At 39.7% G+C, this 26,343-nt stretch overlaps 1 protein-coding gene across 15 annotated transcripts in view; it reads right to left on the minus strand.

Annotated features, from left to right (window-relative positions):
- GRAMD1B (GRAM domain containing 1B) overlaps positions 1 to 26,343 on the minus strand; it is a 352,537-nt gene that overhangs the window by 53,928 nt on the left and 272,266 nt on the right. For 14 of the 15 annotated variants that reach the window (XM_056794185.1, XM_056794187.1, XM_056794188.1 and 11 more), the window contains one exon: positions 6,206 to 6,416. In XM_056794185.1, the coding sequence (XP_056650163.1) occupies positions 6,206 to 6,416 (211 nt within the window). Of the gene's footprint in view, positions 1 to 6,205; positions 6,417 to 20,191; positions 21,048 to 26,343 lie in introns of those variants that run through there. The other variant, XM_056794189.1, reaches the window with a different exon arrangement.

The raw sequence follows: 26,343 nt of genomic DNA on the forward strand, positions 1-26,343 counted from the left end.
ATTAACTATATTACTTGTTATGATGATAGTATGGTCAACTGTAAAATGCTATAGGGAGAGAAAGTGGATGTGTGGTTTCATTGAGAGATGAAGGACTCTATTTACCAATGAAGACTGGGAACCTCTTTGCAACTTACAATCTTAACAAATTATATAGAGGGAGGAGAATGATTTGCTTAGGGTCATACAGTCAGTATATATCACAGATGGGAACCTGAACTCAGGTCTTCTTGGATCCAAAACCAGTTCTCTCTATTACCTGCTGCCTTTCTGAAGTACCAAATTAATGAAAATGATTGACATATAGCACCATGTATGAAAAGTGCTCTGTGACCATAAAGGGAACAAATAAGTAAATGTAAGCTCACATTAGTATTATCCTGTTTCACCCTGCCTAAGGTCATACTTTTGGGCAGCTGGGCAGGTTGACTCCTCAACTCCCTTCTACTAGACCAGATTTTCATAAGCCTTCTCCATGTCACCTGACTTCACACTCTTCACACAGAAGTCTCTTCTCCCACCCTGAGGTTCTTAATTAACTGGGCAAAATCCAGCCAATCTTGAAAACCAATATTCTCTTCCTGAAGAAGGCTGACACCACTTGAGATTATGGGATTAGCAACACTGTCCCTGTAGCATGGCCAAGGTTAATTAGATCTTCCTCTCTCCTTCCCTTTTTGTCTCTTTTTCTCAGTTTGTTTCTCTCTCTCTCTCTCTCTCACTCACACACACACACACACACACACACACACACATACCCTGCCATCTAAACTGATTCTCTTGTTTCTGTGTCCTACTTTATCAAATCTTGTCTTAGTGTTACATTGAGTCCATCCTAGAAGAGGTTGTAGACATAATAATGGATAGTATAATATTAATTATTAAATTGGATCTTATAATAACTAATAAATTCTCTCACCTGGCTACTGAGGGCAAAACCAGTAACAGCAAGTGAACAAGCTGTTCTCTGATTTAACCCATCCAGATAAGCCCTAAATGCTTCTTCCCAAGTCTTCCTTTACCATAAGAGGTAAGGACCAGAAGGCAGAAGAGGACTAAGGGAGGAAGGAAGAGCGTGGGGGGTGGGTTCCGTTAGTGGCTTGGGAATCAGGAGATGGGATCTGGGAAGCTTTACTATTAGGCTACAGGGAGGGGAAATCAGTAGAACTGTTTAATGACAGACCTACAGGAGAAGGATACAGGGAGGGGGCATGGCAAAGGGGAGAGAATACCTGTGGAAAGCTAGGGAATAGCTAAAGGAGCCAAAGATAGATGGAAAAAGGATGAGAAGCTATCTTGGCATTGACTGCTACCCTGAGAGCTGGAGGCATCTACTGAACACTAGGGGAATGGGGTGGGCAGTGAGTAGAGATAAAAGGAAGAGGGAGGGAAGACCAGAGGATAACACTGGTAGCTGAACAGTCATTGGGGGATGAGAAAAAATGACTTCTTACTTTTATCAGGTTAAGTCTGTCATACTGGAAAGAAAATCAGAAAAATTAGAACTGAAGGGGGGAAACAGGAGAACGTAAAACAAAGGAGAAGGGGGAGTCAGTGCCACAGAGGCCAAAGAAGAGAGTCACGGACTGGGCAAACACACTAAACACAGGCGGGACAGACCACGGGCAATAGGCTCAGGTCACTGAATTAGGGCTTGCGACATTTAAAGGACAGCTTTGCTGAGAGGGACCCAGCACTGGCTTAGGAACTAACCATCTCTAGTGGGAAATGAAAGTTGGAATCAGGTTTCGAGGCTCCCTCTGGTGGATCAAATTGATCACTACAGAAGTGAGGGTTGGAGCATCTCCGCCACCTGAGGTGCTCTGGGAACATATCCATTTCCGTTGGCTTTGGAGAGAAACTTTGCTAAGAGTCTAAAGCTGCACCTAAGCTAGGATCAGGCCCCAGTACTACTCAAGATAAAGTTTGGTACTGCCTGGAAGAAGCAGAACCGTCTGATTCATTTAGGGGATAAGGGAGGAAATAAAAAATTAGAAAGAGCACTCAGTTGGGGTGCAAATTCTACCTTTGCTACTCTCTAGGGCAGACTCTCTGAGTCTGTTTCTCATCTGTAACATGACAGGGTTAGACTAGGTGATTTCTAAGATCCTGTCCAGCTCTAGAGATGGGATAATCCTGTGACAGGATAGATGATGGCAAGACTTCCTTGAGGGGTAGTAAATGGGGAGGTATGGAGATGAGGAGTAAAATAAGGCTACTCTGGATATTCTGTATCCTGCCCTGGTCCTCTCTAGGTACTGTCTTACTACTCCTGAGAGACAGGGGATAGAAGAAGAGAGGATAAATAAACTATATTCTCACCTGTGGCTCCTCCCCCATTTCTAGGGCTTTCTCCTTATCTCATGCTATGTGAGTAAAACATTCAAGTGGGTTGTTCTTTGTCCTGATGATATTCTCTCCTTTTTCCTTGGGTACGATAAACATTCTTTCCAATCTAATCTAATATCAGTGTATCCTGAAAATATCTTTCTCAGTTCTGTTTTAGGAAGCAATGCCACGCAGATCAGGCTTTCATTATCCACACTCATAGCTCACTCTTTGCCTCCAGTCCCATTCCCTCCAGTCCATCATCCTTATATTTTCCTGCTACCTACAACCTAAAATCCAAACTTTTGTTCTTTAGTCAGACTCTAACCAATCTTCCAGCTGCATCTCACACAATCTCTTCATGTGCTCTGCAGACCAACAAAATTAGAAGAACCACTGAATGTACCCCGAACTTTCTTCCCTTTAGGCTTTTGCTCATAAAATTACCTACAAATGGGATGGATGCATTTACTTTGCCATTTTGAGTTTAAGTCTTTTAAGGATTGGCTCAATTACTATTGCTTCCAGTATCTTTTTGTGATGTACCCTAATAGATTCTGAACTTTCATAGAATTTAATGTGAACCTCTTTCATGAAGCTACAATTGTTTCTTTTGTGCTGTGTTCATTTGTCTTATCACTCCTACAGACTAAAAGTTCCATGAGGGCAGGGCATATATTACTATCTTTGAATCTCCATCAAAAGTTAATAAAAAGTAGATACTTTTAACTTTTAGATAGTTTACTGTCCAACTGAATTGGTTGACTCACTGGTCTCACATTGTGATGGGTCCTAATCCAATACAACCTGTCCTGTCTGTTATAGTTTTAGCTATTTTTTTAGGTCCAGCTCAGGTAACAACCTTCTCCATGAAGCCTTTCCACTTAGACCCTACTATGCTTGTGCCACTCATGACATTTATCCCACAGTGACTTCATTGTAGTTTTTTGACCATATGTTCTATCTTCTTTACTAAAATATAGGCCTCTGGACAGCAAGGAAACCATAGGGCCCAACACAAGTGAGTTCTCAAGAGAATAAATAAGTCAAATTCTTAGCATCATTATCAGCTAAGCACCTTCCTTGTGGAGGAAGGATACTCTGAACTTCTGCTAGGGCTGGAAGCTAAGGGGTTTTCTAGACAGAGACCCATGGAAAAAGGGGGAAGTATGTTTAAGCAAGTATCTACTACTATGGGAAGTTCTTGGCCTTGTTTGAGGTCTCTAGACCTCTATCTATGATCTTGTTTAAGCAAGTATCTACCATGAGGAGTTCCAAGTTCTCTAAGGGCTGACCTCTCCCCACTTTGGGCAGGCTTCTGGGGTTTATCATATTCCTTGAGTTTGGAAAGGCTGTTTGTGGTGACCTCAGCCAGATCCCTAACTTCAGGCATGGCTTATACCATCTAAAGCCATGAAATGTGCCACTTTGCTTTAAATCTCGAAGGAAAGGGATTCTGCCATTTCCATGCAGTAGAAGGAGTGTGGGATTTGTGGTTCAGGCCCTGATTGTCGCTTAATTAATACCTGTGTGATCTTGAGCAAGTTGCTTAATCCCTAAGGGCCTTTGCTTTCTCATCTCAAATACAAAAAGCTTAGATTATAGGCAAGGGAAATTTTTAAAAGGAAAAATAGAGTTATGTGAGATTTCTGAAGTCTTTCCATCTCTAAATCTCTGGAGCCTATGATCCAGTCCCAGGATCTCATAATTCTCATGTCTAAGAGATGTTTCTCACTGAAATTCTCCCTGTTGTATCTTGAGCCCCATTTTTTTTCCATTTTCTTCCACTGAGGGGGAGAGCAAGAACACATACTCTTCCCTGGAAAAGCCTTTCAAATAGTAGAAGACTAAGTCCTCAGCCTTCTCTTCTTTACATGTTGTTCCTTCTCCTCTCTTGCCTTGGCCTATCTGGCTAGTACTCATCCCTGCACTCCCTTCCAAGCTCCCCACATCCCCCTGATGCTATAAAGTCACTAGAGAGTATTCCACTCATTTACATAGGATCTGACCAGAACTATTGTCAGCTCACCAACCTCGGGGCACTGGTACTATGCCCTGCTAGGAGTGGGTGCATTCCATTTCCCGATCGAGATCCAAGAGCCTAAGAACACCCATGTTCCATAGGACTGTGGGAGAAGGGGAGAAGGGATGTTGATAAGGGAGGCTTAAGCTGAGTTGCTCTGAAAGACTTGGTAAGGGGAGAGGGGAGGTGGGTCTCTTGAGGTCACTGATATATAATATACATGATGGGGGGCCATGAGAACACTCCATGAATTCATAACTATTAGCCTCCCCCAACCCCTAATCCCATCCAAGCCACCACAGTATGGTAGCTTCAGCCCCCCAGATGAGTCCCTCATGAAGGAGGTACCCTTCAGCCACTGGTAGAATCCTGAACAGTAGTCAGCGCCAGATAAGGAAGGAATGGAGGCTAGCGCAGAGTCAGCATGAGGCTGTGTCTGGGAAGCAGGAAATGAATCAGTGGGTACAGTAATCCCAGGTGTGATGAGTGGGCCTGTTCTCAGATCTTGGGTACAACACAAATGGCCCCTCAGTGACTTCAAGTCAACCTGCCAGGACAGAAATGGAACCTGCCCCTCTGGGTAAAGGACCAAGCGAGACAGTTTCAGGGTTGGTTTGCTGAGCACTACAGATAGTTCTATAGCAGAGGGAAGAGAGAGAAAGACAGACAGAGAGATGGTGTCTTACTTTTGAGAGGCGCTTGTGAGACTAAGACCGAGCATGCAAGGAAAGGGTCAGGGAATGGAGAGGAAGGGGAAGAAGAACAAGAAATCAAGAGACAAAGTCAGGTGGGAAGAGAGCTCCCCAACCCCCTACTCCCAGATATTCCCACCTCCCCTAGGGCTTGAGGGTCCAGGGATGAAGGGCAGTGGTCAGTGGCCACAGACTTCCCATCTCATAAGCTCCTAAAGTTGGGCTTTCTTCCCTAATGTGCAACTAGACAAAAAATGCCTCTGACCCTCCCCACCTCCCCAGGATTCCATACTAATGGCACTAAGAGAAGGCCGATATAATTTCCTATCCAATCTTTGTGGTCCCAATGACTGATCACCATTCTCACAGTCAGGGGATCTCTGGAGCCCCAATTCTTCTCCTCTCGATCACTCATCAGTGGATCCACTGAGCTCCACCTGCCCTGTTCTACCTGGGGCCTCAGACTCTGGGAACCAAAAGTCCCCAGAATTCAGAGTCTGGGTGGAGGAGGGGGTTCTAGGATATTGGAAAGGAGAAAAGGTAATGGTATATACTGTCCATTCCCTGTAGAACCTCTTTCTGTGAACACTGAGCTGACTGGCAACAAGGGGATGGCAGAGGTTGAATGCTGAGTTGACTGGTAACAAGGGAATGACAGGTCCAGCAAAGAAAGGAGAATAAAGAGAACACATTAAAAAGGAGGGCCTTCCCGACTCCCTCTAGGAATTGGGGCCCTTGGACAAGAGGCTTCCCTCAAGCTCATTTCCTGAAATGGGATCTGAGTAAGGTGAGGGGGAGAAGAAACTCTTCTCATTTCTAACAACTCCTGGGTCACCCCATGCCCCCAACCCCTTAGAGTCTCCTGGATATCTCCCTGCTGCAGGGAGGAAGGGGGTTCTCAGTCTAGCTCCTAGGTAAAAATAGGCTGGCTCCCACAAGACTGGAGGGAAAACTGGTTTGTAGGTGTCATCTATTCACTCCTGCTGTGTTTAACCATCAATGTGTTTAGCAGTGTCCACCTCCCTCCCTGCCTTTCCCCTGCCCCATTAGTGAGAATCTCAGGGATTTGGGACCACCCAAATGGGTGCAAACTATGTAGCACTCCCCACCCCCTCCCCTATTTCCCCATCAGGTAGCTGGGCTGGGAGTTTCTCCATCTCACCTTGGAGTTCTTGCTGCCACTCCGGCCAGACTGGGAAGAACAGCTGCGCTGCACCCCCTGCTCTGGTGTGGACGGGGACTTGTCGGAGGAGTGGTCCGAGCCCTTCTCCACCATGGTGTCTCCGTCCGGGTTCTGTGGAGTGGGCGAGCGGGACCGCTTGCGGAGGATGGGGGAGCAGGCAGGCGTGCTGCGGTTGGAGTTACTGGCAGTGCTGTAGGGCAGATGGAGAGAAGGAGGAAGGGGGAGACAAAGCACAGTGACGTGAGTGAGGAGAAGCAGAGAGATGCTGATGTGATCCAGCTCGGAGAACCAGTAAGAGCTGGGGTGGGGGGCACTGGGAGAAAGCATCCCAGCTCAAGCGAGGCTAGTCGTACCCTGGTCAGACAGCAGAGGGAGGAGGTGTGCTGTCAGGTGCAAATAGAGCAGTAGGAAGGGGGAAGTAGATGAAGCCATCAAGTTCCCACTTTGTGGCAGTATTATCACAACCAGCACCAGTGCCACCTTGCATTTAAATAGGGCTTTGTACTGCTCCAGGTATATTTATGAGGGAATTCATCTGGTCTTCACAACTGAGTGAGATGGACTGAGAAGGTCCCTGAATTTTACCCATGAAGAAACCGGGGTGGCAGAGCTTAGGTATGGTCCAAGGTTGCAGAATTCCTGAGGGACAGAGCCAAATTACACCTTAGCTCTCCTGATTTCTAACTACCTGCATAGTAGGGCTTCCTCTTAAGTCATGGTTCTAGTTCTTCCACTGCTCAGTGCAGAAATAATCACAACAAAAACTTCTTCTCAGACATTTCTAACTCCCCAATTAACTAAACATTCACCATACTACTTGCACCTTCCACCTCGAAAAAATTCATTTCATTTTGAGTCTTTCTCTCCTTCTCTCTTTTTTCTTTCTGGAGTAGAAAAAGTGTAGGAAAGATAGGAAGCAGAATAAAGAAGTAAGGGATGTTTTCAGTTAGGAACTTTTAAAGTACTTGAGAGGAAAAAGAAAGTGTAAAGTAGTTTTAATTGTAGGAGGGGAAAGAGAAATAGGGAAGGGAAAGGAGCCTGAAATAAATAAGATGGACGAAAAGGGATACACTTCAATTCAACAGATATTCTGTACCTATTGTGTGCAGTTAGGTGGCACAGTGGATAGAGGGCTAGGCCTAGAGGACAGGAAGACTCATCTTCCTGAGTTCAAATCTAGCCTTGGACACACTAGCTGTGTGACCTACAGAAGGTCCTTAAATCTTGTTTGCCTCAGTTTCCTCATCTGTAAAATGAGCTGAAGAAGGAAATGGCAAACTACATCAGTATCTTTGCCAAGAAAATCCAAAATGGGATAACAAGGAATCAGACGCAACTGAAAAAGGTTGAATTAAAACAATTGTAATTGCATAAATAAGTGCCATGCTACATATTTAAAATTTTCTGAAATTTAGATAAGACAGTTTCTAGTCCTGAAAGAGCTTGTTATCTAGTAGAGTGATAAGATGCAAACAGAGATAGCTATAGGAGGCATGTTCCATAATAAATGAAGAATGAAACCTAAGACTCATATTTCCATTGAGAAATGCTTTGGGAAATCTCCATCCCTGGCTTCCCCTTAGGGAACACTGAGCAGGAAAAAGAGCATTAAGATTTGCATAAAACAAAACAAAGCATATCAAAATAAGCCATTTAGTTTATTTGCAAATGAAAATCCTCTTCTTGGCCTCAAAACTCCCACCAGTAGAGTGGTGATTTCTTATGTCTACACAAAAGGGAGGTCTACTCCGAAGGGAGAAGGGAAAGGAGTCTGGCCAAGAGAAACTGAAGAAAGAAGCTGGGGGAAAATGAGGAGAATATAAGCCAAAGGGGATAAAAGGAAAGAAAAAGGGAAACTTGAGTTGAGTGTCTGGAGAAGGAAGAAGGAACAAGGAACAGAAAAAGGTACCAGAGAAGGAGGATGACAAGAGAAGATAGCAAGGAAGAGAATGATAACATGGTGAAACAGAGAAACTTCCCAGATTTGGATCTGGTGTGCCCATGTTCAAATCCCAAGCCTACCATTTTCTGTGTGATCTTGAGCAAAGCACTTAACCTCTCAGGGCCTCCATTTCCTCAACTGTAAAATGAAGGAAGCACTAAATCAGAGGTTCTTAACCCATTTTTGTGTCACATTTCCCCCTTTGAAAGTCTGATAAAGCATAAGGACCACTTCTCAAATTAACATTTAAAAACTTTTCATAACTGAAGAAAATTCTAAATTTCAAGTAAAGGTTAGTGAAAATAATCTTTCCACATCCAAGTTCACAGACTCTCTGAAAACCATCCATAAATCTCCAAAAAGTTAAGAATGCCTAGACTAGGTGATGTCTAAGCCCTAAATGTAAGAAATTCCTAGACCGGAATCTCCAGTGGGTGGCTTCCTCTTAGACACACTCCTATTGCCGGCCAATTAGACCATAAACTTTGAGTGACACACAGACATCTGGGCTCATTCCCAAGTGCCAGAGAGATGATGGCTTAAACTTTGCTTGGGTTAATTCAGTATAAACATTCTTGCTTCATAGCTGGCATCCTGATCATTTCCCTCATGTTCACACCCTTGTTCAAAAGGAAAACCAAGTTAAGAGCCAGTCTCTGTGGCCTAGTCTAACCCTATCAACACTGCTAGAAAAAGAGTTCTAGGTTCTTCTTCAGGCCAGCATAAGAGAGACAGAACATCTGGCACTTTCAGGAAAGAGAGTAAGGGAAGAGAAAGAGGTCTGTTATGAGAGCCTCCTCATGAGGTCATTTAACTATTCCCCCATCTTGGATCCCAGAGTCAGAATAACCGAGAGAGGGGGCAGCTGGGTGGCTCAGTGGATTGAGAGCTAGGTCTAGGAATGAGAGGTCCTGGGTTCAAATATGACCTCAGACACTTCCTAGCTGTGTGACCCTGGGCAAGTCACAAGGCCTCATACCTTAAAACCAATACACAATATTGATTCTAAGGCAGAAAGTAAGGGTTTCTATTTTTTTTTAATTTTTTAATTAATTAATTTAATTTTTTTAATGTAATTGGGAAGAGAACTTCTTCATTTGACCCCCATTGCCTAGCCCTTACCTCTCTTCTGCCTTGGAGCCAATACACAGTACTTACTCTAAGATAGAAGGTGAGGGTTGTTTGTTTTTGTTTTTGTTTTTTAAAGAAAGATTATGCTACATAGGATATTCGAGAATGAGGAAAATCAAGACAGAATGATATCATTAAAAAGCTCACAGAACAGTCCAGGAAGTCAAAAACATTAAATAATGCAGAGTAGTCAAGGATGAAGACTGAGAGAAGTCATATTCTTTTGGGCAAAACTCACTGGTTATTTCTGGAGTCAGAAAGATCTGAGTTCAAATCTATCAAATTTTATTAAATACTTAACATCTGTCTGCCTCAGTTTCCTCAATTATACCATGGGGACCATAATAGTACCTTTTCCCAGAGTTCTTGTGAGAATCAAATGAGACAATATTTATGAAACTCTTCTTTCCTTCTTTCTTCCTTCCCTCACTCCACTCCCTACCCCCTTCCTTTCCTCATTTTCTCCTTCCTTCCTATATAATAAAACCAAATTACTTCAAGGATTTTACTATTGTTACTACTGCTCCCATCACCAATGCAGATTTCAGCACTTCTGGTGATGAGCCTGTGTATTCTTAGCTACCTTGGGAAGGGGTGGGGGGTAGGTGATGCAGTGGATAGAGTGTTTGAGCCTGGAGTGAGGAAAGCTCACCGTGGTGACCTCAAACACTTAGTAGCATTGTGACCCTGAGCAAGTCACATAACCCTGTTGGCCTCTGTTTCCTCATCCATAAAATGAGCTGGAGAAGAAAATGACAAACCCGTCTAGTGTCTCTGCCAAGAAAATCCCAAGTCGGGTGACAAAGATTCGGGTATGATCGAAACAACCAAACAACAACTAAAAGGGCAGGTCTTCATAAAAGAATCAGACTCCGTGCCCATATTTAGAACATTTTCAGCTTAGGAGTGAACATCTGCCAAACCCTGTGCTCTACTGGTAAAGTCTTGAGAGTTCAGATTCACCGCCAAACCACAATTAAGCTTCATAAAAAAAAGAACTCTCATGCGACACCATCATATTACCTTCCTAAAACAGTGATTGTATCAGGCTGCTTCCCTATTCAAGAACCAAGAGCAGCTCTTTTTTTTTTTTAAAGCCTTTACCTTTCATCCTAGAATCAGGACTAAGTATTGATTCAATGGCAGAGATAATGGTTAAGTGACTTGCTCAGGGTCACACAGCTAGGAAGTGGAAATTTATTTCCTATCTCTAACATGTCTCTGAGGACATGGCATGCCCGTTCATACTCCTTTGTTTTTGCTTATGCCAATTTCTCTGCTTAAAATGCATGCCCCATCACTTCTTTTATTCTAAACTGCTCATCTTTCAGGGTCTAGTTACAATTCCACTTCCTCCATGATGCCCACAGTGATGTCTCCCTTTGCCCTACTATTATTATACTCATACATAATTTAGTCCCATTTGTTCTCTATGTCATGTATATGAATCCTCCATGATGGGATGGGGACCAGGGATAGCGCTTTAAAGATCATCTAGTCCAAACCCTTCCTTTTCCAGGTAAGGCTGAGAGGTGAAGGAGATAGAACTAGTGAATGGCAGAGCTTAGACTACAGAGCCTAGACTGTGTCTGTGTCATTCTATATCCTGCATGGCCCCTCCTGTAAGGTTGATACTGATGATTAAGAAAAAATCCATACTCCCAGGTAGGGATTTTATACAAGAGAGACAACAATCACACATAAATACAAACTAAGCAAATAAAAAGAACAGTTAAGGGAAGGAGGTCAGAAAGGGATCCTGAGTAGCTATTTCACTTTGCCTCCTTCTTCAGGGGAGGACCATTTCTTAATTAGGGGCTTCTTTCTCCTATTTGATTTTTCTTTTTTCTTTTTACTTATTTTGTTAAATATTTCCCAATTACATGCAAAAACATTTTAATAATGATTTTTAAAAATTTTGAATACTAAGTTCTCTTCCTTCTTCCCTGCTCCTTGAGAGGGCAAGCAACTTGATATCCATTATACATATGAAGTCATGCAAAGCCTATTTTCCACAGTGTTGTTGTTCAGTCGTTTCAGTTGTATCTCACTTTTCACAACCCTGTTTGGGATTTTCTTAGAAAAGACACTAGAAGAGTTTCTAATTTCCTTCTCCAGCTCATTTTACACTTGGGGAAACTCAAGTAAACAGTGTTTAATAACTTATCCAGAGTGACACAAGAAATAAATGTCTGAGGTCACATTTGAATTCAGGTCCTCCTATGGATGGCCCTCTATACACCATACCATCTAGCTGTTCATTTCAGTATTAGCCATGTTACAAAACACGGACAAAATAAAACAATAAAAAATTAAGTTTTTTTTTTTTTAAAGCATGCTTCAATCTGTAATTCAGAGTTCATCAATTCTTTCTTTAGAGATGGATAAAATTTTTCATCATGAGTCCTTTGGAATTGTCTTGGATCATTGCACTGATCATAGTAGCTAAGTGTTTCACAATTGGTCATCCATACCGTGTTGCCATTGAATACAATGTTCTGGCTCTGTTCATTTCACTTTGCTAGGCAATAGGTCTTCCCAGGTTTTTCTGAAATTATCCTGCCCTTCATTTTTTATAACACAGTCATATTCCATCATAATCATATAACACATCTTGTTCAGCCATTTCCCAATTTATGGGCATGCCTTCATCTTCCAATTCTTTGCCACCACAAAAAGAACTGCTATAAATATTTTTATATAAATAGATTTTTCTCTCCTTTTCTTTGATCTCTTTAAGATACAGATCTAGTAGTGGTATTGCCGAGTCAAGCTGAGCACAGTTTAATAGCCCTGTGGGCATAGTTCCAAATTGTCTTCCAGAATGATTTTACTAGTTTACAACTCCTTCAACTGTGTCCCAATTTTTCCATATCCACTCTAGCATTTATTTCTCTTTTTGTTCATGTTAGCCCATCTGATCAATGTAAGGTGGTATCTTAGAAATGTTTCAATGTGTGTTTCTCTAATCAGTAGAGATTTAGGGCATTTTTTTAATGTGACTATTGATGGCTTTGATTTCTTCTTCTGAAAACTGCCTATTCATATCATTTGACTTTTTAACAACTAGGGAATGGCTCTTATAAATTTAGCTCAGTTCCCTATATAGTTGAGAAATGAGGCCTTCATCAGAAAAACTTGTATGAAAATTCATAATTTCTTGTTTTCCTCCTAATTTTGGCTACATTAGTTTTGTTTGTGTGCAAACATTTTTTAATTTCATGTAATTAAAAATATCTATTTTACTTCTTGTAATCTTCTATTTCTTGTTCGGTCATAAACTTTTCCCTTATCCATAGATTTGACATTTCGCTTGTCCATGCTCCCCTATTTTATTTATGCTATCTTCCTTAATATCTAAATCATTTATCCATTTTGACCATATCTTGTGATATGATCATAGTGTATGATCTTTGTGATATATTGTTGTAATCTACTTGTTAATATTTTATTTAAAAATTTAGTATCAATATTCACTAAGGAAATTGGTCTGTAGTTTTATGTTTTTGTTCTCTTTGATATAGGTATCAAAATTATATCTGTGGCATGAAAAGAATTCGGTAGGACTTCTTTACCTATTTTTTCAAATATATAATATTGGGATTAATTATTCCTTAAATGTCTGATAGAATTTTTCCTTTGATACCACATTGATGGTTTGGTCAATTTAGTTTTCTAAAATGGGGTTATTTAAGTATTCTATTTCCATTTTGGTTAATTTGAACAATTTATATTTTTGTAAATGTTCATCCATTGCACTTTGATTGTGTTTAGTTTTGATATGTTTAATATCAATATCATTTTCCTGTCTATGGTATCTTCTTGCAAGATTTAGTTTCTCTGCTTATCCTTTTTCATTTGGATCTATTTTTGCTTTTGCTTTGTTTGAGATCATGATTGCTACTTCTAGTTCTTTTACTTCAGTTGAAGCATAATAGATGCTGCTCCAGCCTCTTATTTTAACTCTGTTTGTTACTGGTATATAATTAGGCAAAATAACTTCTAATAATTGCTTTAATTTTATCTTCATTATTGGTGCATTCATCCTTTCCACTATAGCTACTTGTAAGTTATTTTTCTTTTTTTAAATCAAATTAACCAATGGTTTATCTATTTTGTTAATTTTTTTCATAAAACTAGCTCCTAATTTTATTTTTTAGTTCTCTCTGTGTGTGTGTATGTACACATGTGTCTTACTTTCAATTTTATTAATATCTCCTTTGATTCTTAGGATTTCTATTTTAGTATTTAATTGGGGTATCTAATTTATTCTAGTTTTTTTTAATTTGCATGCTCAATTCATTGATCTACTCTTTCTCTCTTTTATTAATATATGCATTTAGAGATTTTTTCTGAAGTACTGCTTTGGCTGCATCTCCAAAATTTAGTAATTTTTTTGTCTGTCATTCTCATTAATGAGATTATTGATTGTTCCCATGATTTGTTCTTTGACCCACCCATTTTCTGGGATTAGGTTATTTAGTTTCCAAATGTCTTCAATACTCTTTATTAAGTGTAATTTTTATCAATTATGGTCTAAAATGGATGCACTTAATATTTCTGCTTTTCTGCAATTGCTTGTGAGGTTTTTATGCCTTAATACATGACCAGTTTTTGTGAAGGTGGCATCTAAAGCTGAGAAAAACATATACTCCTTTCTATTCCCACTCTATTTTCTCCAGAAGTTTATTGTATATAATTTCTACGATTTTATTCATCTCCTTGATTTCTTACTTTTTTATGGTTAAAATTATCTAGCTTTGATAGGGGAAATTTGAGTTCCCCCACTAGTATAATTTTACTATTTCTTCCTGTATTTCATTTAACTTTTCCTGGTAGGATTCGGATGCATATGTTTAGTATCAATATTACTTCACTCTCTATCATATCTTTTTTGCAACATTTAGTTTCCCTACTTATCCTTTAGTCTATTTTTGTTTTTGCTTTGTCTGAGATCATGACTGCTACTCCTGCCTTTTTTATATCAACTGAAGCATAATAGATTCTGCTCCAGCCCCTTATTTTTAACTCTGTGTCTCTGTTTCAAGTGCATTTCTTGTAAACATATTGTTGGATTCTGACTTATAATCCATTCTGCTCTCCATTTCCATTTTAAATTAGTCAGTTCACATATAAGATTGCTAACTATGCATTTCCCTTCATCCTGTTTTCTTCTGTTTATCCTTCTCTCTCTTTTTATCCTATGTCTCTTCTAAAGTCCATTTTGTTTCTGACCACTACTTTCTTTATTTGCTCTTTTACCACCCCCAGCTCTTTCTCTTATTCCCTTCCCTTCCTACCCTGTTAGATAAGATAGATTTCTATTACACACCACACCACACACACACACACACACACACACACACACACACTTTCTCTTTGAACCAATTTAGATCTGAGTAAAGTTTAAGCACTACCTGCCCTCTCTAACCATTTCCCCCTCCACCGTAACAGTTCTTTTTGTGCCTCTTTTATGTGAGATAATTTCCCCCATTCTGTCTTTTGCCCCTTCTCTCATGTCACCCCTTTCTCACCTATACACTTTTTTACATCATACCAATATGATCAACTCATTTCTCAACTCTCTTTCTATGTAGAATTCTTCTAACTGTTCTATATATGTATCACCTTCCCATATAGAAAGGTAAACAATTTAATCTTATTGAGTCCCTTATGATTTCTCTCTAGTTTACCTTTTTTTGTTTCTTTTAAGTATTGTATTTGAAAGTCAGATTTTCAATTTGGCTCTGGCCTTTTCATGGAGAATGCTTGAAAATCCTCTATTTCATTAAATAGCTAATTTTTTTTTTCTCTTGAAAGATTATACTCAGTTTTTCTGGGTAGAATATTCTTGGTTTTAATCCCATCTCTGTTGTCTTCCAGATATCATATTCCAAATTCTCTGCTCCTTTAATGTGATAGTTGCTAAATCATATGTGATCCTGACTTGGTTCTAGAGTTTTTTTATGTTCTCTTTCTGGTTGCCTAAAGTATTTTCTCTTTGACCTGCTGGGAATTTTCATTTGGGGATCTCTATTGAATGGTGATCTGTAGATTCTTTCCAGTTTTGTGTTATCCTCTGGTTCATGGGTATTGGGGAAAACTATTTCCTTGACAATTTCTTGACATATGATGTCTAGGATCTTTCTTTGAGCATGGCTTTCAGGTAATCCAATAATTCTTACATTATCTCTCCTCAATATATTTTCCAGGTCATTTGTTTTGCCAATGAAATATCTGACATTTTCTTCTTTTTTCTCTCTATTTTTTTACTTTGATTGTTTCTTGATGTCTTATGGAGTCATTAGATTACACTAGCTCAATTCTGATGTTTAAGGTTTTTTTTTTTCTTCAGTAAGCTTCCCTACCTCTTTTCCCATTTGTCCAATCCCACTTTTTAAGAAGTTATTTTCATTAGTTAATTTTTTAATTTCTTTTTTCATTTGGCAAATTCTGCTTTTAAGGTGTTATTTTCAGTATTTTTGTGCCTCTATTACCAATTGCTTTTTATTATAATCTTCCTTTGCTTTTATTTTTTAATTAATTTTTCTTCTACTGCTTTTATTTAATTTTGAAAATCGCTTTTTAGTTCTTCCAGAAATTTTTGTTGTGCTTATGTCCTATTTACATTTTTCCTTAAGGCTCTGTTTTCTTCCGAGTTTGTGTCTTAATCTTTCTTGTCACCAGAGTAGATTTTTATGGTTAGGTTCCTTCTTTGTTGTTTCCTCATTTTTCCACTATTTCTTGATTCAGAGCTTTAATAATATTGGTTCTTGTTCCTTGTATGAGAAGTGGAAAGTCACTGTCTCAAATGTCAGAGTTTTTCACTCTGTTGTTTTCAGAGCTAGTTTGTGGGGGATGAGGGAAATTGGAAGTTTTTGGCATTTCCAAGGTGGTGTGATTTGAAGAGAGGTATGGTTGCTGTTCTCCTCATCTGCACACTGGTTCAGAGGCCCTAAACTCTTCAGATTGCAATCAGTGCTACTCTTCAGGGCCCCTGCTTGCTCTCTTTGGACCAGAAAGAATATTGCTCCTTTAAATCCCTAATCTTTGAAATTGAAAATTATACTGCCCCTCAGAAGTTTCCACTCTGTGAATTTTAAAACTACTCCACCCTACTCAGACTGTACTTTAGAAGATCTGATTTAGCTATCTCCTGATTAGTAACAATGGAGATACTTGGTTTAACAGCATCAAGTTTTGGGGACTCTACATTTCTCCACCCTACTTAGTTTAACAAGGTCAGGAATGTCTGCACCATACTCAAAGATTTAATTATCTAAGAAGATGGCCTTCAACAGACATATGCAGAAATAGCGGACAGACCCCTGGGCTGTCCTAAGTCAAGCTAAGCTAATATTGGTACAGATGAGATGCAGGAAAGTGATGTAAAACCATCTATATTGGGCACGTCACTTCCTCTCTTGGTCTCTTTCCCCGGAGAGGTGGCTCTGGCGGGCAGCGTGCTAAGAGTTCTGAGATCTTGGAGTGGTGGCAGCTATTTGTCTGGGTTTTGGCAGTGAGTTTGCCCTTGAGCTAATTCATGTTCAGGCATCTTGGCTGAGCCCTCTTGGAGTTCAGGCTGATTCCTTCCTCCTTTACACTCCAAACCCTTACTTTCTAGATCCCCTAATCTTCCCACCGGGCTTGTGCCAGAAAATCCTACACCCTTTCCTTCTCCCTTCTTCTTAATTTCTTTCCACTATATTAATTAAATCACCATAAAATTTCAGACTGACTTGGGTATTTTTATTTTATTATTTGGGATATCCATGGTGACCAATAATTAATATAATTTAGGTCACAACGCTAAAATTATTCTTTACAACTCACTACTGACAGAAAGTGCTCCTTTCTAACCTTGAACTAGGACCCAGAAATTGGTATAGGAAATGGAGTTGCCAAACAGTGTCTGGTTCTCTATCTAGTGCTAGTTCTAGGAACATCTATAATCTTGTTCTGACAAGCTGATAAGTCTGCTTACCATCTCTGACTTGATAAAGAGCTCTCAAAGCCACTGCTGCTTCTGTCACCACCATCTAGCACCATTACTGGTGGTGTTAACATCCAGATGGGCTCTGGGCTAGCCTCTTTCTTCCCCCATGTCCTTTCTGACCTCTTATGTTGTTTTGGGTTGGAAGAATACCTTACTCTAACTTTTTGTTGATTCGGCCACTCTAAAATTTGATTTGAGACATTATTTTAAAGTTGTTTGGAGGGGAATGTTGAGAAAGTTCAGTTTTATCTACTCTATCTTGTCTCTGTGCCCAGAAGTTGCTGTCTCCTATTTTAATGATCTCCAAGAAAGGAGATTCCCCTCTTCTCTTGGCTACCTTGCTGATAAACCTTCAACTTCACTGAAATTTTCCTTCCTTCTCTTCCCCTAATCCCACCTCCACTGTTTAGGTTTTCAGAGAATGTCTTTGAGACATGGGGAAAGGCGAAGGGCTCTTCTGATCTTCTGCAAAGTCAGCTTCCCTTCATTCCTCTCTCAGAGGGACTTGACTGCTTTTTGTCTCTTTTCATTCAGTGTGCTGACACAGACTAACCTTGCCTATAGGTGAGTTTCCTGATTTAGAGAGACACCAGGAACATTATATAGCTGGATGGGACCTCAGAGATCACCTAGTAAAAACCCCTCCAAGGTTCACTGAGGTGCAAGCGTTTAACAGAAATGGCAGAATTAGTTAGTGGCAAAGCCAGAACTAAAATTCTGGTCTCCTCACCTCTCAGATCATTATACCTGCTTCCTATTTTCCAGAACCCTACTCAAAACATCTAATCTAGCTAGTAGTTCAGTCTCCTTCCCTCATATTACCCTGTTCATATACCTTTTGGTAATGTCAATCATTCTTGCCCCAGGAGATGCAGACCATGCTACTGGTCTCCCTCTTGCTTTCCTTTTGTCCTCCCTTCAGTATCTTCTCTGTCACTCTCTTTCTTACCTTTTCTATTTGCCCAAGTACCCTTACCCAACTCTCCATCTATAATCTTTGGTTAATTCTCGGATTTTTTTTCTCCTATTTCCTTTGTATTCATTCTGCTATGTATTTCCCATCCTGTGTCACATGTCTTATAGTATATGACCATATAAGATTACATCTATCTATGAATGTGCTTGAGAGATCAACCCAACTTTCAGCTCACTGCAAAGACCAAGAATATAAATGGTTGGGGTGGGATACAGTTAGTTCATTTCAGCGTATCACTATTTAGCAGAGAAGAATTTCATTGGCAGTTAGAAGACTGGAATCCAAATGTTAACTTCATCAGTTTACAGTGTAGATTTGGGTAAGCCATTTCAATTTAGTCAGCTTAAGTATGTCCATAAAATGAGGAAAAAATATATATCCTGGTTTTTTTCTCTTATAAAAGGATAAAATAATACTTGTAAAAGTGTGCTAAGTTCTTTAGAAGAAAGGGCCTATAGGAATCAAGAAACCAATGTCTCAGTTTAAGAAAAGCAGTCTGGTTACCAAAGAAGGAACACTGGATTTGGAGTCAAATCCTGGTTCTAACACTTTTCTGTGTGCCCTTGGACAAGTCTCTTAAGCCTATTTGATGTTGTTGTTGTTCCTTTGTTTCAGTGTTGTCTTCCATGACTCCATTTGGAGTAGATTGCCATTTCCTTTCCCAGCTCATTTTAAAGATGAGGAACCTGAGGCAAACAGGATTAAGTGATTTGGCCTGGGTCACACAGTTAGTAAATGTCTGAGGTCATATTCCACTGTGCCATCTACCTGCCAAATCTCAGTTTACAAATCTATAAAATAATAATGCTGGAAATACCTAGTTTATAGATTTATAATGAGAAAGCACTTTGTAAACCTGAAAGTTTTACAAAACTGTGAGTGATGATAATAACAGCAATAATATGCCTCCTAGGTTAACTGAACAGGTTGGCCAGCAGAAAGGGAGCTGGCCATTTAATTTAGTCTTAGCTAGGCTAAAATATTACTACTCTCCATGGGAAAGGGGAATTCTGCTCCATCCCATGAGATGAGTTACTCAGAACAAAACCATAGCCTGTAGCCCCTAAGAGACCACTGATGCAAAGGATCTTCTAAATGTAAGGGACCTTAGAGGTCATCTAATCTAATGGCTTTATTTTATAGGAGGAAATGAATGGCTAAAGAAGTTAAATGACTGGTCCAAAGTCACAGAGTTAGTTATAGGTATTTCACTCCCTATTCCCAACTCATAGTCATAAGAAATGTATTATCTTGAAATTTTTCAAAATTAGGATGGGAAAGACAATGTTCACCTTCCCCAAAGAAGATCTCTTTGGATATCGCCAGCTTCTCTTTCCTTTGTCCCCTTATCCCCATGGCATCTAAACTTAAGAGCAATCTAATACTACTTGGTTCAGGTTTCTCTGTAAAGGAGTTGGCAAATTCAACCTTGTCTTTCTGTGACACAGCTGTGATTATAGAGCAAGAAAACTCTAAAAAGGTTCTGGAGATATTGCTCTGTTTTATTTTTCTTTTTTAGGATATTGTGTTCTCAAGACGGAAGAAAGCCTCTGAAGTCTACCTAAAGATGTTAGGGCTGGGTCTCAGGGAGTTCCAGGCTCTATGATACCCTACTCTAGGCTGAGTTTATGGTCAATCTGCCTCATGTAGGAGGAAAGGATGGCTGTTACATCAGAGCCCTTCTCTCCTAGTCAAGGTCACAGAGACACTCAATATTGACCCTGGCATGGAAATGGTCTCCCCATCTACATCAGAAGATTTTCCTCTGACATGAACAACTTGTTCTCTTCCAGAGAGTATGTGAGCTTCTCTGTCTTGAACTGGCTGAAACTCCCCTAGGCACTTTCCAGGCCAAGTCCAAGGAGTACACATGGTGTTCAGGGACAATTTGATATGAAACTTGGAAATCAGGAAACTCACCTGGGATGGAATCTTTGCCAATTCCTGATCATGGATTAGGCCTCCTCATAGATCTGAGCATGACAGTTCTCCATGCCTCCAGAATTATCCATTGGCCTTCCAAATTTCCATTGGCCCACACCTCTCCTTTCTTTCTTACACATAGTTCTTTACTACTCTCCATCTCACTAGTCTAAAAGAATTAATTCAAGCAATTTCTTATATTGAGATCATGTTCAAGAGGTCCTTCCCAGGCAGGTCCCTTTCCCCAAATCCTCATAAAAACAGCTTTCCAAAAATAAAATATGTTTTAAACACCTTTACCTTCTGTTTTAGAATCAATACTGAATATTGGTTCCGAGGCAGAAAAGGGCTAGGTAATTGGGGTTAAATGACTTGCTCAGGGTCATAAAGTGTCTGAGGCCAGATATGAACCCAGGCCTGCCTCTCTTTACACTGAGCCACCTAGCTGCCCCTAAAAGTGTCTTTTGAAAAAGGACAGAAAGGAGAAGCAGAGGTTATTAAGATTCTTTTGGTCTGCTGGTTGATTTTCCTCAGACCTTGGTCACATGTTCATTTGTCACGTTGTCATTATGATCTTCTTGAGCCAATGGCCAAATACACTCTTGGGATAGCATTCCTAGCAATGAATTGAGTTTGTTAAGGAATTTATTAATCCCTGGCCAACAAGAAAAGACTGAACTTTAATCCCCTTTTTACTGATGTTTTGGGCCCCAAAGAGGCAGGAGGGATAAGGAAAGAATAGGCAAGATGGTCATTTGTTTGCCTTTAGACTGAAACCCAAAGAGAATAGCATCCCTCACCACAATAACTGAAGTCTCCATCTATCCCACTCTCCCCCCTCCCTGGTTTCCTGCAGCTTCTGTTTAGCCCCAGAGTTTGGCATTCCATCCAGGAACAGTCATGACAAACACTATTCGTTGTTGCCATGGGGACCCAGGGCCTGCAGGAGACCCAGGACTCCATGCTTAAAATGCCGAAACAGCCTGACCCACTTTTTCTTCCCTTTAAGATGACAAAATAAAACTTTGTTTGGAACCTGCCAGGACAGAAGGATGGGCTTCTGTTATCTCACTAGATGAGTTGAGGTTGGAGTTGGGGAGCAGGGAGTGGGCATGTCTTTTTTTTTATATGAACAGACTATGTCACTGCTCTGATCTGCTATCATGACTAGCACATGCACATACACAGTTATTCCTCTAGTCATGGCCATGGGCTACCACTAAGCCAATGTTCTTGTCCCAACCTTCTTGTGGCACAGAGCACACATTAGCAAGAGAGCTGGCTATGTGGGGACCAGCTGTCCTTTCTCTCTGGAACAAACCCATTTTAGATTTGGCAACTCCAACCAACTGAGCTAACCCTTAGGGAATGGTCTAGATGCACTATGAGGAAGAGAGAAATGAGATCTGGAAAGAAGAATCATGAGGAAATTGGATGGGAAAAACCTGATTCTCACAGAGCTGATCCCACCAAGATCCATCATGGAGTCATGAAGTAGATACAGTAGATGGAGTAGACAGGACTCCAGCTTGTCATGGAAAAAATAGGAAATTGCAAGTGCTCTTTGACTATTCCAGATGAGTGGATGGGTGGGAAAGTGATAAACAAGAGAAAGGGAAGAATCATTGACATCTTTTCTTAGGGGGAACAGTATATAAAAAGAACTCCAAAAACCTGGTTTGCAACCAAGGATAAAAAATAACTATCTTCATTTCAATTGCAAGCAAAGCAAGATGGAATGAGCTAATACTAGAGCAGAAGAAAATTTAGGTTGAAACTTTAGGAAAAATATATAAATTGACAAGATGAGAGTATTGCCAGGACAGGCTGCAGAATCTCATATGCTGGAAATCTTTAATTGGAAGGAAACATGGGAATGATTTTGATAAAATTCTTCTCAAGTCAGTCACACACAAGAGTGGTTCTTGTACTGTTGTATCAAAGAATCCTTTGCAAATCTGGTGAAGATTGTGGACCCCTACTTGGAATAATGTTTATATATGCATATGACACATGCCACTATGCCCTGATCTGCTGGGATTCCCAGTAAGAAAGTGTGTAACTGCAGTCATAACACTGAAATTTTATTGTCAACACACTCCCTCTAGCATATACCCTTACATAAGGAAGTTTCTTTCATTTATGGGCAGCACTAATTGTTATAAGTGTTTTTCCTTACTTGAGCCATAATCTGCTTTCTTTTAACTTCCACCTATTGCTTTTAGTTCTGCTTATAAATCTACAAAAAAAAAATATCTAATGCTATCATATTTTAGAAATAGCACAGGTAAAGAGACTTTGGATTCTGATCTTGGTCTATCCATAGGACCTCAAGCAAGTCACTTAATTCTTCTGACCTTCAGTTTTCTCCCCTTTAAACTGAGGGGTCTGGCAAAAATGAAAGGTGTATAATTATAATGGTCAAGTTTGGTTCTGGAGAAGAATTGAGAAATTTGACTCCTTCCCCTTTTTTCAGAGATGTTAATTATGGATATGAAATACATTGTCAGACATGGCATATGTGTTGGTTGGTTTTCCTGAATTGTATTTTTTTCTCTTTATTTTTAAATTTTTGGTAAAAGGAATGATGGCTTACTGGGTAGGGGTGAAGAACTGAACAGAATTAGAAATAAAGGTGATCTTAATACAAAGATGTCAATAAAAATAACACCTTTAAAAAAAAAAGAAAATGTACCTCTCTCCTTTCATTGAAGAGGTAGTGGCCTATGAGTACATTATATTGCACACACAATTAAACAAAAAAGGGAGTCACAAGTGGAGCCAGAAGCTCTCCAGTGAAGAGTACAAATAAAAAAACAAGCAAGCAAACAAAGGGGAGGCGCATTCTTCACATAACCTGACTGTGTGAATCTTTATCTTTCTATGCACCCATGTTACAATTCTGCAACCAGAACAACAATGGCAACCTGCCTTGCAGAAGATTGGGGACTCATCAGGAACAAAACAAATTAGAAAGTTCTTCCCTAAAATAAAGTACTTCCTATAATTGCTTGACAACCACAAAAGAATTATGGGTAGGACTGTGATTTCCTGGCTTGAACTGACAAAGACAAAAGGGAGAGGTTGGAGCTGTAGAAAATGGGTGTTGTTCCTATCTTCACCTATTCTCTACAGGGCCCAAAACTCAAAGATAAAATGGACCTTACCTAAAGATTACCTAGTCCAACTTCTTAATTTTTCAGCTAGAGAAACGGAAGCCAGAAGTTAAGTGACTTAACCAAAAGTCAAACAAAGTAGTAAATAGTAAGGTTGGGGCTAGCCCCAGGTCTTATTCTCTGTTTAGTTTGCCTTCTAACCCTTTGCAGCAGGAAATATTTAAAAAATCAAACATTCTGAAAATCTTTCTGAAGAATGTATGTCTCCTATTTTCCCTGAATCCAAAAAGATGACAAATTTCCATTCTCTGAAATTGTTTAACAAGACAGAGAGCTAGGACCACACATGCCTGGAGACATGGCACTAGACAAAATGACCTAGGATCTTATAGCATTGGAAGGGGTCTTTGAAGTCAACCTTCTGCTCATTGCACATAGCTCCTCAGTAGCAACTCTCTCTGACCAATGGTTATCATACTCCTCTTAAAGTTTTCTAATGATAGGTCTCACTATCATTTTGGCATGACTCTTAAGGAACCTTCAAATTTTCATCTGCTATGACTTTTCAAGGTTTCTAGTCTCTAGGAACCAATGATCTAATTGTGCCAATTTGATTCATATTTAACTATCATTACCCCTACGTCATTTAAATTTATTTCTAATCTATCAGAGTATCTGTTAACACCAGACATGAAGTATTCAAGTATTTTTGTGTTGCCTTGACCATGAATATTTCTAATTATGGGGTCTATCTAGGACATTCAAGAATCCTCAGCTCTTTTGGAAACTTGTTGTTGTAATGTTGTAATGACAAAAAGAACCCAAACTTTGTCAGGAAGCAGCACAGTGCAGTCAGGAAGATTAGAATTCAAAGTGAACCTCAAACACTTACTAGCTGTACAATCCTGGACAAATCACTTGATTCCTATCTGAGTCAGTTTCTTCAGCTATAAGATAGGAATAATAATAGCACCTGCCTGCTGGGGTAATTTTGAGGATTTTTTTTTATTTAAAATTTTATTTTTATTGTCATGCAAAACACACTTCCATATTGGTCATTGTTGTCAGAGCAAACTCATACATAACCAAAACTCCAAAATAAAACCATAAATGTACTGATGTGAAAAACAACTCCAACAATTCTTTCTCTGTAAATTTAGAGAATTAAATAAGATATTTTTAAGTGCATTGCACACCTTAAAGGGTTTTCTAAATGCTAGTTTTTATTATTAGTAATAATACTTTCTCAGAAGAATTTTGTTTTCATTCCATTTATAATGTCATTACCTGTGGCAGGCTAAGACCTTCAGGAAGCTCAGGCCCAAAGAGCAGAAAATTCCCTAGTCACATTCCCCTTCCTTTCTCTTCTGCATCTAGGTTATGTTTGTGTTCATTACCCCTAGAAACCCAGGCAAATCCTTGTGTTGTATCATGTAACCTATGGACACTCCCCAATCCTCCAATTCCTGTATGAGGTATACCCTAGAAATCACTGCTGTATGGCATTGCATTGTGCCACTTAAGATCTCTCTATACAACATTGCCTGTTACTATGTGTTTGGGTAGAAATGCCAGCTTGTTTTGCTCCCCCTATAAAAATCAGGACCACTCTTAATAAAGTGCTTTTGGTTGCCTTTAGCACATTAGCCCTCCTGATTCTTCTTTCATTCTTCTTGCCCCTTTGGATGCCAGACTGTTGTCAGGATAGTTTCTTCCCCTGACAATCACCCACTAAAACAAGGCTGGGGTTTGATCTTATGAAATATAAGCTTCCAGGTGTTGTTGTCAAGGCCATAGCTGTGCGTCAGTCATTAGCAGGATGAAAAGAACATATAATCCCAGTTCTACCACTTACTAACTGTAAACATGGGTGAATCACTTAACTTCAGTGGGCTTCAGTTTCCTTACTGGTAAAATGAGAAGCCTGGACTAGATCATCCACTATGTTCTTCCCAACTCTAAAATTCTATACTTTCAATCTCATCTTGGGTATCAGAACATCCTGTATTATTGGCTACTAAAAAAAAAATAAAGCTAGTGTTGAATTCATCTTAAGTTTTTCATGCTCTCAAATATTTGACAAGCCCATGTATGTCAGAAAAGTTGGGGTGAGATTGTGGAAAGATTAGCAAGTTAGATATTGGAAGACATAGTTTATCTACCTACATTTGCCTCACTGTTCAGCATGAGATTTGGTGGAAAATTGTTTCCTCTAGTTGAGCTTCAGGTTCTCATTCGCAAAATGAAGAACCTGTTACCTATCTCCCTCAGAGAGAGAAAGTCAAAGAGAAAAAATGTCAAGAAGGTCTTAGAGGCTCTGGAAGAGGTATTATAATGATAGATGTATTTGGCTTTTTAATTTAATTTTTTAAAACCCTTCCTTTTGTCATAGAATAAATACTATGTATTGATTCTAAGGCAGAAAGAGTGGTAAGGGCTATGCAGTGAGGGTTACACAGCTAGGAAGTGTTCGAGTTCAAATTTGAACCCAGGACCTCCCATCTCTAGGTCTGGCTCTCAATCCAATGAGCCACCCAGATGCTCCAAGAAGATGTGTTTTTAAAGAGCATATCATAGTAATAGGGAAATGGATGGGCAATAGTTCCTTAAAAATAAAAAAAGAGGTTTTTAATTGACTTCATTTAATTGACTAATTGACTTAATAAGTCAGCAGTATTGATGAGGCAGTTAAAAAAACCTATCCTGAAATTTGGCTGAATCATAATCTTCAGACAAAGGGATAATTCTTCTATTCTCTGCCCTAGACAGAGAACATCTTGAGTATTGTGTTCACTTCGAGGTACCACATTTTTAAAAGGACATTGACCAACTAGAATATATCCAGAGTAGAGACCATGCCCTAAGAGAATCAGTGGAAAATATGGGGGATGGTTGGATGTAGTGGCACACTCCTATAATACCTAAAGGGGCTGAAGCTAGTGGACCACTTGAGCTCAAAAGTTCATAGCAACCAGTCATCTACACTGTCGGGAACTAATATGGCAAGCCTCCAGGAACTGGTGGATGCCAGGC

Source organism: Monodelphis domestica, chromosome 4, assembly GCF_027887165.1.
Source record: "Monodelphis domestica isolate mMonDom1 chromosome 4, mMonDom1.pri, whole genome shotgun sequence".
Taxonomy (NCBI): Eukaryota; Metazoa; Chordata; class Mammalia; order Didelphimorphia; family Didelphidae; genus Monodelphis; species Monodelphis domestica.